This window comes from Euleptes europaea, chromosome 6, assembly GCF_029931775.1.
Source record: "Euleptes europaea isolate rEulEur1 chromosome 6, rEulEur1.hap1, whole genome shotgun sequence".
NCBI classification, from domain to species: Eukaryota; Metazoa; Chordata; class Lepidosauria; order Squamata; family Sphaerodactylidae; genus Euleptes; species Euleptes europaea.
The window spans coordinates 46,378,474-46,394,899 of NC_079317.1; the positions used below are offsets into that span (position 1 = coordinate 46,378,474).

Genomic DNA, 16,426 nt, shown 5'->3' on the forward strand with positions numbered 1-16,426 from the left:
GTTTTACAAATATAGTTCAGTAATATAAAAGGAGCTTAAACACAATTAAAATAAGCACACAAAAATCAAAAGTAGAATAAAATAATAAGTAGAGCTAGTAGGACCGAACCATTACCATCTCCTACCAAAGAATATAGATTTAAACTTGGAATCAAATAGGGGGGGAAAAGAGGAGAAGCCAAATGAATGTATTTGAGAAGGGAATTCTAGAACCTGGTCACTTCCACAGAAAAGTCCTGTGGTGAGAAATCCTCCTCTTTCCTTATACTATGATGCAGGCATGCAGTCACTCTCTTTGCATTTCCTGACCCGTTCTTTTGGCAGGTGGTGCCTTTTTTAAATGGAAAACTCTTACTGTTGCAAAGGCTGGCCGCTTGTTGGATGTGGGGCTAGTTATTTCATTTAGTGTAATTGCTTATTTGAACACACGAAGGTGCCTTAAACTGAGCCATACCATTGGCCTGCCAAGGTCAATATTTCCTGTTGTGACTGGCAGTGGCTCTCTGGGGTCTCAGGTAGAGATAATTCATATCATCTGCCTCCTGAGCCTTTTAAATGGAGTTGCCTTGGACCTTCTGCATACGAAGCAGATGTTCTGCCACTGTGCCACAGCCCCACACTCATCATCATCATTAATTTGAAGATGTGTTATGGTGGGTGTTGACTGGGGATTAACAGTAATAATTTGCATTAATACCACATTACTTTTATGGCTCTTTTTCAAAGTACATAGCCTTTCATAAACAGTGTCTCAAGAACAAAACTACATATTACATTGAAAATTTGTGATTGTATCCCTCAATGTGCCCTATACCTGGTAGCGGAAATAATAGGAACACCCTTTTTGCCTATTTTTCCTCTACCAATGAGGATGGCGTGGAAATGTTTTGATCAAGGAGAGTTAAACCCCCATTCCCCAGTAGTACAGCCCAGTATCCCACCCCTTGCTAAACTATACGTCAGCGAATCCAATCACAGTTCTCAAATATATTTGTAGTTTGGTCCTGATTACATCAAACAACCCTGTATAGTAGTATTGATCCCATATTGCAAATGGTGATTGAGGTTGAGAGATAGTTGCTTTTAGCTAGAGCATTCCAAGCTCTCATTGTTGGCCCTGCATTAGTTAAAATGTATGTAATAAAATAAAGTTCTTTGAATGCTTAGAGAGAGAAAGTGGGGAAAATTTTAGATTTATTTATTTAGTGTATTTCTGTGCCGCCTCTTCAGAGTCCTGCTCGAGGGGCCTACAATTAAAACAACATAACAGTATTAAAAGCAAGCATTAACACACCAATGGACATAAACATCACAAAAGTAATCATAAAACAGAAGCAGACCATTAAGAGCTGGTTAGATGAAATCCCTAATTAAACGCCTAGTTAAAAAGATGTGTTTTGGGCTGGCACCCAAAAGTAAAGTAGGTTTCCAGGTGAGCCTCAGGAGTGAGGGTGTTCCAAAGGAGAGGAGCCACTACAGAAAATTCCCTGCTTCTAGTCACCACCTGACTCACCTCTGAAGGTGGAAGGAACAGAGATCCGGTCTTGAGAGGCAGAGCTTAACTAGCAGGCTGGATAGTATGGTACAAGATAGTCCTTCAGGTATCTTGTCCCCAAGCTGTTTAGGATCTTAAAGGTAAGAACCAGCACTTTGAATTGTGCTCGGAAACAGATGGGTTACCATCTTTAAGTACAGGGGTGATAAGGTGTCTGTAACAATCCCTGACAAGAGCCTGGCTACCGCATTTTGAACCATTTTTAAAGGCAGTCCGACAGAGCACATTGCAGCAGTCTAATTTTGATAGACTGTTGAATAAATCACTTCTACTGAAATCTGAAATTGGTTATCTTAACTACACTATTTGCAAGTAGGCCCCAGCAATTTTAATAGAACTTGAATGGAACATTCTCCTTTCAAACAGAGTGTTTACCAGTTGTACTGTGGTGGTAGAAAGTGCTGTCAAGTCACAGCTGTCTTATGGCAACCCTGTAGGGTTGTAAAGGCAGGAGACGTTCAGGGGTGGTTTGCCATTACCTGCCTCCATGTCACACCCCTGCTATTCTTTGGAGGTCTCCTATCCAAGTACTCGCTAGGGATGTCCCAGCTTAGCTTTCAGGCTCTGCCGAGATCAGGCTAATCTGGGTTATCCAGGTCCAGGCAGTAGTACTGTACAGGAAGCAAAATTTACTTGTTGTCTGTACAGTGTTTTTCTAATTTAAAAAAACCCTGGAATTATCACAATTCTAATGTGACCCATGACATGGGAGCATGTAAATGTCAGAAACAGGGAGAAGGGCATGTGATTTGTATTGTTCTTGTATATATATTTTAGCCCAGTATAAAGGCTGTTCAGGAGCCCTATGGCGCAGAGTGGTAAGCTGCAGTACTGCAGTCCAAGCTCTGATCATGACCTGAGTTCGATCCCAACGGATGTTGGTTTCAGGTAGCCGGTTCAAGGTTGACTCAGCCTTCCAGGATGTGAGGGCAATCTGGCTGCGTCATCTGTCACCCCATTGATCACCAGGGTTGATTCTGCTGATCTGGCTGGCTAGGCGGGTGTCCCCTGCCTCCCTCACTGCTCCATGTGAAGGGAGTGTACTGTTCTTCGGACTCAGCCTTCCATCCTTCCGAGGTCAGTAAAATGAGTACCCAGTTTGCTGTGGGTAAAGGGAAGATGATTGGGGAAGGCACTGGCAAAATACCCCGTAAACAAAGTCTGCCTAGGAAATGCCGGGATGTGACGTCATCCCATGGGTCAGGAATGACCCGGTGCTTGCACAGGGGACCTTTACCTTTATAAAGGATGTTCAGTGGCCATTAAACATACTGTATTTACAGTGCAACAAAAGAGACAAATGGAACTTCTAGACTTGGATGCTGTTTAGCTTTCTCTCACCAATGTTCCATCTTCTTAGATTAAAGGTGAAATTCTCAGCATAAATATCAGGGAGTTAGTCCCAGTAAATTTAGTAGAATTTACTTTCAAGTATAAACATGCATATATATGACTACCTTTTAAAGAATAGGTCAGGACGTATATTGTTACGCACTATTTAAATATTTAGTGCTAAATTAAGAGCTTAGTCTTGTGTATCACTGAATACTAAGTGTAAGTAAAATACTACCAGACTTAGAGTCGTTTGTTATGTTTAGTGTATGAAGCAATGGCTGTGTAAACCCTAACCTTGTAATTTTGCATGTTCCACTTTATCATGTAGCTGTAAAAAGTAATCAAAATAAATCATGGATGATGAAGAAATATTTTCTGGTGCCTTTTATATTCTTTCAGGAGTGGCACCTGATCCATGAAATTTTAGTAAGCATATTAAATAATACAATATGATGTGCAACATGTCATCTCTGATAAATTATATTGTACAGAGCATTTCTACAACTCATGTAGAATGCCTGTGTTTGCTACTTAATGACTATAAATTGTTAATTTTTTGTGGCTCTTTTCAAAGTAATGTTATTTCAATTTTGTGACCCCCCCCCCAGATAATGGGCAGATATAAGAAAGGTGTAGGTCATCCCTGAGATGTTTTGACATTGATTCAAGGTTCCTCAGCTGTGCTGTGTACATAACACATATGTTGGAGAGTCATCTGTCAGCTATGCCCCTCCTATGGAGTTAAAGTTCTAAAGGGAAAAGAATTCGACACAGTGCTGTCACTGTTAAATTTTCACAATGGAAGAGCATGCAAATATTGAGCCTCTTGCTTGGCGGTAGTGCCCTGTCTAATGTCTGTGCTAGTTAGAATAAAAAAAATAGTGGGTGCATCTAGGGCTCTTCGATCTGACAAAGGTCATGCTATGCTGGGCATTTGAATTGGAAATTGTCTGGACTTAGATTTTATAAAGCTCCCACTGTTGTCAGGAACAAAATTTCAGCAGGGTTTTGTCCCTGGAGAGGCCTCTTAGGCCCTTTTCTGTCCTATGAATGAATTTAGATGTGAGGGCTTCTCCAGCCTTAAAACTGTTAAATTCATTTTGCATACGTCCTCAGAGAGAAAAACTGGCAGATGCTTTTGTCTTGGAAGTGTTTAAAAGAAAACTGCAGAACAGGAACAAGAGAGAAAGGGCCCTGTGCGGAGTCCCAGAACACTTTGGAAATGGCCAATATGCAGTTTTCATCAGTGCTAAGGCGGGGCGCAATATGGTGCCTGTAGCTCACTAGGGAATATGAATGTTGATTAAGCATACTCCCAGGCTTTGAAATTCTAAAAGCAGTGTCAGAATAATGGATGTTGAGCAAATGTCAAGCATTTGTTAATTTCTCTGTTATTTGGAGTTTATCTACCATGATCAATCAAATAAACTAGTGCTTCTCTGTTGTGGCATGTGTCATTGATATGGTGATTAGGTGGCTAGAGAGACCTTCTGCTTTTTTCCTTCCCCAGGTAACAGATTACAGCTAAACAGTTATTATATATGTTTCTTTTTCATAGTTATTTACTTGCTTATGGTTGGTTAACAGTTTTTTTTTTAAAATGGCTTGTGATTCAGTATAGGTAATTTATGTATAGAATATTACTCACAATATTATTCTAATAAGAAGTAATCACATCACTATTTTCCTACAAACATTTGAGAAGTTGTGTATTTCATATGAGAAATGAACATTTATCATCGGTAAAGTATTGCCCTATTAATTTAATTTTGAGATATTTCAAAGTTTTTTCAAAATGACTTAACATTTTCATGATCGTCAAACCTGTGGGCATTTCCACTGATGATCTTAGGATTAGTGATCCACTTCTTAAAATTTTAAATTGTAATAATAACTTTACCATGGCTGTCTATTTAATTTTAAAACTGAAGTTTTTTTTTCTAATGCAGATTTCATTCATAGGAGCAAACCACAAGCTACACATTTGACAGAATCTTCAAAGATGGAGAAATGGACAGCCCATTCCTGAAGGGGGGGTAGATAGGGGGTGGCTGGGAATGGCATAGCTGCGCTGCCTCCACAGAGGTTTCCTGGCCGAAAAATAAATGTTTCAAACGTAATTTTTAAAGAAACCTGTGAAACTCCTTCATGGAGTTACACAGGGCTATGCCAGCTGCAGCATAGAGGGGTATTCCCAGGCTGAAAGGGGTTTGGAAGCTGACTAATGCCAGCTCCGCCCCTGGGAATGCCCTCCCGATGCCAGTGCGGGCACCCACTTCTGGGTTTTTGCTGCCTGCGCCGCTGCGTCACTCATCAGCACTGGCGTAAGTGCCCCCGAACAAGGGTATGTGCCTTTATCATGGCGCAAAGTGGCATGGATGCTGGCATGGTGTTATGCTGGCTCCTATGGCGCTTTGGCCCCCCCTTCAAGGTTGCACAGTTAGACTCTTGTCCATTCATGTGTGAGTCATATATATATATATATATATATATATATATATATATATATATATATATGTGTGTGTGTGTGTGTGTGTGTGTGTGTGTGTGTGTGTGTGTGCGCGCGCGTGTGTGTGTGTGTGCCAGGCTATTTCTCTTGTTCTCTCCATACCAATGTCTCATTTAGACTTGGAAATGTTGTTTCAAACAACACTATCTTGCAAAGGAATGACTTATGAATGCACTGTAACCATAATATAGGACACTTGAGATTCTAAAGTTGGGATGGCCAGTATTCAAATTAGGGCTCCTGTACTTTTAATATTGGTGCAGGTAAGGGGATATTTGGCAAGTATAGCTTGTCAGACCCATGCTATATTATGACAAATTGTACCTGCTGAAATTTCCCGAAAGTATGTATTTATGTAACATATACCAAAGTAAATATTTATTTTTAAGTTTTGTTTGGGCTGTTCAATGAACCTTGTCATTTTCTGCAGATAACTGTAGTGAAATATTAAGTGTTGTGGAATAAACTATATATAATTATGCCATTAGAAACTTTGAGTCCATTTTTGGCTGTGTGATTTATACACTGAATATAACTATCAAACACCACGTGCATTTAACTTGTGGTGCATAGAGATTCTAAAGACAGTAGCTGCATGAGGCCAAAATGCCATTAACAGTAATCAACATAATGAAGCTACCTGGCTGTTTTTTTATAATTAATTGCTTGTACATAACACACTCAGTCTACAGTTTTCTAAATTTGATTATATTGCCTTTAACCAAGTGGTGTCAGTATGTGTGGATGATCTTTTCTAGCTTTTTTTTTTTAAAAAAATTGTGATTTGTGTAAAATACTCAGATGCAATGAAAAGCTCCTGGTAGCAGAGTGAAGATTTCACCTATATCAGTTCTAAACACAGTTTTATGAATTTTAAATGTGTTAATGCAAAGTTCATTCATAATTTTTATTCATGAAAGTATTAGCGGAAATGTTTATTGAAATAAATTTGATTTGCTAAATACAGCAGAAATGATGACAGCATTTTGAAACACGATTATAATATTAATAATATCTTTTAATGTTGTGCTATACAGTGCAATGGTCACATGGCTTTTGGATTGAAGAAAACCTAGCTATACACATCAAATATAGTCTACAAAGTCAGTTTTGATATTACCGGTCCTTTTATTAGAGATATCACATAGTTATATTGCATGATTTCACTGGCAAAATTAAAGCAGCACTCCATAGGCTGACTTTTTAGTGATTCGGTATGCCCCATCCCAAGACTGTATTGCTGATATAATACAGTTTAGCGCCATTTAATATAACTACATATGTGATGCAGAATGTTGTTTATTTGGAGTGTTATATAATATGTGTGGTGACTACTTGAAGCAGGTAAAATTCCTAATGCTGATTTATATACACATATACCTTACCATGATGGATCCATGTACTAGCAAGAGTAAAGTTGTATTCATAACAACCATGTTGATGTGCCATGTTTCTCCTCCCTCTTGTAAACGATCCCTTCTGTAAAATTTAAGCAAATTACAGTTTATTCCTCTCAGCAGAAAGTGTGAGCTTTCGAGACCTCTGCACTTTTCACTGTTTTAGTTAGCAGCAGCATTGCTATCATAGATAAATGTTAGTTCCAGTTATTAAATATGAACCAAAAGATGGTGTGCGCGAAAATAATGTTATGTACTCAGTGCATTTTAATTTTCTTATTTTAGCATTTTAATCTCTGTTTAAAAAGAAAATAGTATGTGGAAATGTCTTGAAATATACTCAACAATATAAAACACTGAAACAAAATTCTTCAGAAAGAATTGAGACTCAGTTTTATAGGACCTTGTTAAATGTTTTTAAATGAAAAGTCGTTTGAACGCTATCATGTACTGGCAATTTTCCTCTCTTTTCTGCTAGAACATATTGGCCATCCAGGTCAGACATTATTAAAGTTCAAGTGGCCCAGTGGGAAAAGTAATGGCCTTGTGCTACTATGAATTTTAAATGTTGCCATCTCTGTGTACTGCACCATCATCTGTTCTCGCACGTCACTAAATTGTATGGAAGTTGTTAGAGCAACTAGAGTGTCAAGGTCAAACGAAGGATGACTCTTCTCAAAGAGTTTTTTTTTTTTACTTTTGTCATAAAGTTATCCTTATACTAAGATCGCTTAGTGATCTTTGTCATATGAGCGTTCTAGTTTTACTGAACTGTGTAAGTATCAAGAGGTAGTATAAATTTCTGTTACAGTGGATTCTATATGTCTGGCTTGTATCAAGTTGCAATACAGTTAATATGCAACTAAAGAGATTTTTATCATAATGCTTCTTCATAGGCACATTTTTGTTAATATGCATCTTAATGAGCATTGACCCCAGAAAGCAAAATTATTATGAATGGGAGGTGGCTATTGCGAAACTCCTGAAAGAACCGGTTTTCTAGGTCTATTTCAATTGGCTTGGTCAGGCTGGAATTTTGCAGTCCTGTAGAGGTCATGATGATGGCTATTTGCTTGTCAGGAGCTAGGCTCTCCACCTGCCTTTGGCTTCACTGCTGCCTCCACCATACAGCTGATTAGATAGAGATGAGGGCTGATAAGGATCGAGTCTGCATTGTGGTTTTTGCAAATGCTCTAGGGCACTGCATACTATTGAGCAGGCAGGCCAAGGCATAAGATGGTGCCAAGACAGGTACCCTAGCAGTGGAGGCCTCATGAGAGGTGGGAGCTGGCAAGATAGGGGGCTGGGATAGCAGGCTACTAAGAGTTATTCTGCAGAAAGACGGCTCCTCACCTGTGAGAATCCCCTGAGGCAGCAGCTGAAGCAAGCCTGCCCCTGGACCTCCCCACAAGGTTCCTAGAGGTGAATGGGGGAATGAGTCCCTGTTGATTCCTCTGGACCTCCCAGTGATATTTGATGCTACCACCAAAACATTTTGAACCATTAATTTTATTGTAAAATAACCTCTTGAACCCTGCCTATCCCCAAAGGACTAAAGGTTGCAGAAATAAAATAAAAATATTAAAACTAGTCAAAGAAAAATTATCCACAAAATAAATGAAAATATATACAAAATTAAAAAATGCAATGCACAGCACCCCCCAAAAAGCATTTTTCCTTTCAGGGGAAAAAAATACAGCCAGTATTAATGCAAAGAAATAATTAACAAAAAGAAATGTTTTACAGGATCTCCTAAAAGGAACCAAGGATGAATACTGCTAGATGACCTCTGGGAGGCAATTCCAGGGGGCAAGTGCTACACAAGGAATGGCCCAATTCCTGTTTGAAGCTAGGTGTGCAAAACAGAAAAGTACTGAAAGTAGAGAGCACTGGGTAGATGCAAGATGTCACATATATCCTTATCAGGAATGACAGTCCTTTTAATATGTGGCTCCCAGGTTGTAAAGGACTTTAAAATTAACAACCAGCATCTTTCATTGAATCTGGAAACAAATAGTTGCATTTTGTACCAGTTGAAATCTCTGAGTTGTCTTCAAGGGCAGCCCAACATAGAGCTCATTGCAGTAGCCTAACTTCAGGGTTGCAGTAGCTTGGATCACTGTGGATAGATGAGCTGAGTGTTAAAGGGAGGGCTTTTTCTTAATCTGATTATGCCAAAAGAATGCATCCTTTGCAATAGTTTGAACCACTTTCTCAAAGATTAACAGGGGGTCCAAAAGTCAAGACTCTTCACCTGAGAAGCTGATAGCTTTACCTTATCTAAAACAGGAAAGCTGATTCCTTCTAGGACATCATCCATGCTGGCCAGCATCACTTCTGCTTTTCTGCATTCAGTTTCAACTTGTTAAGCCCTTTCCCCCGATCATTATTTTAAGGCACAGTGCCGAAACAGCTTCATCTGGAGGCTTGCAGCCCATTCTTGAGGGGGCGGCAAAGCTCCTTAGGAGCCGGCATGACCCTGTGCCGGCTTAGGTTCAACCTGATCATGGAATAAGGTGGCACCTATGCCGGCATGGGGGCAAACATGTTGGCATGCAGGTGCCACCGGTGTCCGCCACCAGTGCAGCCACACAGGCAGGGATTTCCCAGAAAGGAAAGCTTACGCAGGCATGAGGGCATTTGTGGGAATGGAGCTGCCTTTAGGCAGCTTCCACAGCCCTTTGTCCCCGGAACTGCCCCCTTGAGCAGCGGTGGGGCTGCGCCACTGAAAAAGGTGGCGCAGCCTTGCTGCTGGCTATGGGGCATCTCCCCCCTTTTAAATTTCTGTGGTTAAAAGGGGGGGTTGCCTCCACAGCGGCCGGGAAACCTCAGAGGAGGTGGTGCAGCTCCGCCATTCCTGTCTTCCACGGCTCCACACACACCCCTTCAGGATTGCACTCTTGGTAAATATAGATCTGGGTGTCATCAGGATACTGATTAAACTTAATTCAAAAGCTTTCAGTGATCTCAGTCAAAGATCATATATAAATATGAAATGCCATTCTGCTAATATTGCTATTACAGTAGCAGAGCTTTGGATTCAAACCACAGTTTGCAATTACTATAGCGATGCTATGCAAAATCTCTGAATGATCCACTCTGCCAAAAAATAATGCCTGTTTTATCGTTCAGAAAGTACATTGGTAGAATGTACTTAAAGTTATGACGCTGAGCAATTCTGCGCGAATGTTGTTTTGTATAATGATTATAATACATAAATCATTTCTTAGTTTTCTAATGATATAATGCAAACAGTACTCACCAATCCCTTTTTCTTATGAAGAAACAACATATTTTGCTGTCATCATTTTAATGTCTTGCCATCTGGTTGAATGGCAGTCAAGGTGAGTTGAACCAACTATGCAGAACTGTAAAGGATAGGTGCGTACATAGGATAGGTGTGTGCAAAGATGGAATCCTCTGTGCAGCTAGATATATTAAGGCCCTGTATTGATGCAACACTGTGTATGACCACCTGAAAAGTAATAATATTATGGATTCTCTGACAGCAATGACTGTGGCTCCTGCTTTTTCCCATCTAGCCTTGCCTTCCTCAGTTCCCCCCCCCCCACTGCTTTTGGAAATTCTTTCCCTTGTAGTCACTCCTCTGGCTCTTTTCTGCTACTTTTCCCCCTTTCCATCTGTTTCTGCTTCCTTTCTTGCTTTTGCCACTTAGCCACTACGTTTTCTACTACCCACCCTGTCTCGTTGCTTCCCTCAATCCTTGCAATCTCTGCTGCTTTCCCTCTCCTATATCTGGTTCCCACTTCTCCCCCTACACCCCCTAGTGGTGGCCATGCAACATCAGCTGTCATTTTGTGATATCTGCCCATGCATAGGCATCACTGCTGTCATTTTGGGAAGCCCCCTCCCTTCATCAAACTAACAAATTGGATTTTTCTGCAAACTTGAGGGGACACCAGTTTTGCAAAAATCTATATCCCAGCCCTTTGTGGCCCTGGACCTGTGGTGAGGATTTTTTTGGTCTGCATGGAGAAGGTATATCCTTATAAGGATGTGTATGTGTAGAAATACTTTCTTACTGTGTTATACTTTGCAAAGATTGCACTAGAAGATAAAAGGTGTCATCCCTTTAAATATTACTTGACCTTGTACTTTACTTTATGCAGGTTAGTCTCAGAAAAAGCAGGTTAGTCTCAGAAAAACCATTCTCTCTGCTTAAAAATATCCCAACGTGGCTTCCAATATTAAGCTGTTTGTTGTCATTAAGACAACAAACAGCTTATCAATAAAAATAATTTATCCAGCTTATTTCTCACCACCTTTCTTACTGAGACTCAAGGGGATTACAGAATAAAGAGGAAAAATGTAATCATTCCTCATAAGACATCCAGTGAACAAAGCAACAGAAGCATACAATGAAACCACAATATCACCCATATCATACATTGGAACAGGAAAATTGAAGAACAAAACTTGGAGCTATCCTCTTGAAGGACGACCTTTTGTGTGATAAATGCCATCAAATAGCTTCTGACTCATGGCGACCCTATGAATTAATGTCCTTTAAAATGGCCTATTGTTAATAGCCTTGCTCAGGTACTGCAAACTGAGGGCTGTGGCTTCCTTTATAGAGTCAATCCATTTCATGTTGAATCGTCCTCTTTTCCTGCTGCCTTCAACTTTTTTCAGCGTTATTGTCTTTTCCAGTGAGTCTTGTCTTCTCATATTGTTATCAAATTGCGATAGCCTCAGTTTAGTCATTTTAGCTTCTAGGGACAGTTGAGGCTTGATTTTATCTAGAACCCACTTATTTGTCTTTTTGGCAGTCCACATCTGTAAAACTCTCCTCCAACACCACATTTCAAAAGAATCTACTTCCTGTCATCTTTCTTAATTGTCTAACTTTCACACCCATACATAGTAAAAGGGAATACTATGGCATGGATTAACTTGATCTTGGTTGCCAGTGACATATCCTTACACTTAAGAATCTTTTCTAGCTCCTTCATGGCTGTCCTTCCCAGTCTCATAGTGCAATCCTGGATATCGCAGAGGCTGGGGTCAGCTTGGCCACGGCGCCTCCACTGAGGTTTTCTGGCCATCACGGGGGAGAGGGGTTTTTAGTTTAAAAAAAAAAAAAACTAAAATGGGGGGAAAGGCCCCATTGCAAACAGTGATGCTGCACCACCAAAATTGACGGTGCAGCAATGCAGTTGTGTTTGGGGGCAGTCCCAGCATGAACAGGGTACCCCCACCCCAGAAGACCCCAGGAACAGCATGGGGAGAATGTCGGTGAGATGCCGCACCGGGGTCTGAGGGACGTGCTGTTGCCTTGGTCCAGGGGGGCCAGAATAAGTGGCCCTAAGCTGGCGTCCATGCCAGTTTTGCACTGTGCAAGTGGCACAGATGCCGGCGTAGGGGTGACAATGGGTCCTAAGAGCATTGCCCCTCTTCAGGATTTCTTGGTTGCAATCTCCCTTTGGGTTGATGATGGAGCCAAGGAATAGAAAGTCTTGAACAATTTCACTTTCCTCATTGTCAACCTTAAAGTTGAAAAATTCCCCAGTAATTACTTTTGTCTTCTTGATGTCCTCTTTTGTCTTCTTGAAGGACCAGCCTAGACGATGCTTATAGAGAGTCACAGATGAGCTTGATTTGGAAAGTACAGTAAAGTCCAGACTGGAAAGGACAGTAAAGTCCACAGTGTTGGATGCCCAGTACTGTAATGGTGAAAAGACCGGTAGGATAGGGGAGGATTCTAGTGACTATGAACTGGTTTCTCATGCTACTTTGCATACATTGTTCATGCAGAACTGAATCCTCAGTTTGAATTCATGTGCAACTCAAATTTTTCAGAATATATTCTGGCTATATTATGAGAAATTTTCCAACTGGAGTTGGCAACTCCAGATGTGATGAGGAAATACTGTCTGTGTGCAGATTCTGGACACTGGAATTATTTATTCTAAGGCTGAGATGCTGTATTTGTAAGGTAAAAAAAGTTAATTGTTCATTGTACTTTGTATACTATAGAGTCAATCATTCTACTTTGTATACTATAGAGTCAATTTATTGGAACTAATTTGCTCAAGTTGCATCTGCAAATAAAATATATCAGAAATAATTAACTATGTTCAATATGTGATGAGGTAGACAGATCCACAGAGGACAATTGAAAACAGTAGCCGTATGGTATTGATTGCCTTTTGTTTAGTTGGGGATGGGAATCTTGTCCTGTTTCTAAATGTTAACTATGCAGAGGGAAAAACTCTCTCTTGGGGAGAATGCTTTCCAGGTTGCTTCATTGCCAGGTGTTTGACATTGAGTGGAGCTTTAAATGAATGAAGCTTATGGCAGTCTTTGGAAATGACCGACTCCAGGGAATCTCAGCTTCCTGCTGTGAAAGTTTCTATTTTCAAAGCACATCAGTTTTAGTGGGAATGTTACAGTGGTCCCATATGCTGTTTCTGACAGAGAGCTAAGTTTCTCCCCTGAATATGAGACAGCTACTGAAGAGGTTCCCTTGCTGCTAGGAAAATGAATTTCAATATGTTGCCAATGAACAATCTGTATGTTTCCAACAGCTAATGGAATTTAGCTCCATCAATTATTAATAGAAATCTGCTTCATTTCCCTCCCCTTGCACCATCTCCCAACTTCGGCACATGCTACTGATATCACTTTGTGGGTTCCAAAGCTGGAAGGGACTCACCAAAACAACATGCCAGTTTGCTTTGAAAGTCATGCTACATTTCCCCCCTCTTCCCTTTCTCATAAACTCTTTTTCTCAATCTCTCCTTGACCTAGCAGTAGGAAGCCTTTGTCTGAGGTGTTCATCTGGAACAACTTTTCCACACTTGTTTTCATGTTCTGTTAGATTACAGGGCAGCAGGCCTACCTTTGAAGCTCCTTTCTCTTTTGTTTCTTTGCAGTGCACTCCAGTAATTAACTTTGTCCTTCTTTTATTTGTTCCAGTCAATCGCAGTCCACTCTGCTGAGCATCTTCTCCCAGGAGTACCAGGTTAGAAGTTTTCTCCTTTGTGAGGGTTGACAGGTGCCTAATTGAATGATGAATGTCCCTTTATTTCTTTGTAATTGAACTGCCAGCTTTCTGATTGGTTTGGAGGATGTTCCCCTTTCCACATCAAGCACCGCCTGAGTCTCAGTGGATGGCTGCCAAGCCTACCCATCCATCTGTCTAATAACATCTAGCCTTTGCTTATTTGGTGGACCTGTAATAAATTATGCTAAACCATTATTATTCTGACAATAATAATTTCCCTGTGTTGCGTGGTTCCATGTGCTAAATGTTTGCTGACTTGCACTGTCAGTGCCGCTTTCCATGGCTGACAGAGATGATGATAAATGACCATTGCCGGAGTGGCAGAAGGCAAGAGAGGCAGAAAATGGAGTCATTTATCATGAGATGACAGGTGTCAGTCAAGTGGCAAGTCTCAATGGAATTACTTTTTGTAGTTTTCAAATAAGTTGTTTTTAAGCAATGTTCTTCCTGGTTAAAAATGCCAATTGAATTGTAAAACCAGAGTGCAGGGGACTTGGATGGAATTGATTTGAGGGGAAATTAATATAAAGGTTGAAAGAAAGTACACGTTTTTCTCTGCCCTCTGCAACCCTTAGCAAACTTATTTAGATTCAATTACTATGACCTTAGTGCCTTTTACATATATGGCGTGTTGCAGTACAGTCAGAAGATGTTTCATTCCATGTTTTAATGAAAAATAATTTCTGGGTAGGATTTGAGGATTTTCTCAGGTACTCATAATTTGTGTTAGATTTCTGTTTGATATATTATAAACTGTTTTATTGTTTTTCAGAAACAAATCAAAAGAAAACATGCCAAACATCATACTCCAGAGGTAACTGATGCTTATTATCAAAGGTATGATCTATCTACTTCACTATAGAGTGGAACGCTGATTTTAATCTAAACTATCTCATTTTCTGCATATCTCACATTCTATATTTATTTTTAAAGATGATACCGATGACCCAAATCTCCACAGAGTAACCATTTTAGTTCTACTAGTTTTCCAGGATAAATCTCATTCAGCTAGGATAATATGGGCCACAATCCAGTGTGCCGCTATGCACGTTGCAGTCCTTCTGAAACCAACAAATTTAAATTTTCTTATTTTCTTTGTTGATTTAAGGCCCCAATCTGTGGCACTATTCCTCATTTCTTGTTTTAAAGGAGATGTTAGGAATTGCATGCTATACGAGGGTATTACTGGTGAAATGTATTAACCCCATTGAGAGAACCTTAATTGCAGGAAACATATTTATCATTTTAGACAGTGTGCTGTATTAAAATAATATCTATGGATAAGGGCTTTACAACTTAATTTGTACATTTTGGTCTGTGCCTATTTTAGAAACAATGATGTCAAAAAACCCTTTTCAAGAAGGCATAAACTTTTAATATGTCATTTCATAAAACTACTACCGGTATATAAGTATGTGCACCTGGGATTAATAAATTGTAACTGAACTTTGTTATAGGTTATCTGTAGCTATATTGACATAGACATCTCAGCAACATAATTAGGGTTTATTGATATCTGGTAGAGATGTGCAATTAAAACTTTACTGTACAGATTTACATCTGAACAGCCTGCATGGCAAATGAGATTATACCTGTGATTATAGGTGGCTGATATTTGTGACCTAAAAATATCCTAAAATTACAAACCACCGAATTTTAACAATATGAGGCAAGCTGATTGTATGAAACATACACATATCTATTATGCAACACATATACACCAAATTATAAAATCACCTACCAAGTTATAAGACCAACCAACCAATATGTTCACCATGCAACATATTCAAGTAGCTACTGTGGTCTTATCTTTATTGGGATAGTCTTTTCTTTATTGCTTCTCAAGTTTTGTTGTTACAAGATAGCAAAAATACTTCACAAAAGAATTGAACAAAGTTAGCAGGGCATTGTTCTCTTGGAGTTGCATGAATAGTGAAAAAATATGTTCCTGCCCCATAAACTATGTAATACAGTATAAAATAATTATTAATTTGTATTATTTCATTCTGTGTATTTATTTAATTACTTCATATAGATCACTGGTTCCCAAACTTTTTCAGGCAACCGTCCCCTTGCGTCTATAAACTCATTCCCAGTGCCCCCTACTCTATGAAAAGCATCATTCAGAATAGTGGTTTGCACGACCCACTAAGGAAGATAATAACAATAAAATTTAAAACAGGAACAATTAAATGCACGTTCCAATTAAAATGAAAACTTTTTACTTTAATTTATTCAACAATTTGATGAAGTTGAATCCAGTGATACCAGCTTTTCAAAGTCTGATAGTCATTTAGCAAGCATCTTAGATACCATGTTTAGTAACCACTTCACTATTCAGTAAATTCTTAATGCAATGGATGGGCTTGATGAAGTGATACCAGTTTCCAATGTCCGGTTTAAAGTCATTCAGCAGGAGTCTTAAATCATCACATTTAGTAACCTGGAGTTGATTTCTTTGCTTAGAGAGAAGTTGGATGAGCACACTAAAACCATGTTCCACCAAATATGATGTTGGGAATGCAACAAGGAGCTTCTTAACCACTGTCCATAGTGCTAGATAGCGATCAAAAATTTCCTTCTGTAACCAAAACTATTGATAC

At 39.6% G+C, this 16,426-nt stretch overlaps 1 protein-coding gene across 3 annotated transcripts in view; it reads left to right on the forward strand.

The window, feature by feature from the left end:
- CDIN1 (CDAN1 interacting nuclease 1) overlaps window positions 1–16,426 on the forward strand; it is a 179,044-nt gene that overhangs the window by 25,443 nt on the left and 137,175 nt on the right. For all 3 annotated transcript variants that reach the window (XM_056851272.1, XM_056851273.1, XM_056851274.1), the window contains exons 2-3: window positions 13,736–13,781; window positions 14,596–14,660. In XM_056851272.1, coding sequence (XP_056707250.1) covers window positions 13,736–13,781; window positions 14,596–14,660 — 111 coding nt within the window. The remainder of the gene's footprint in view (window positions 1–13,735; window positions 13,782–14,595; window positions 14,661–16,426) is intronic.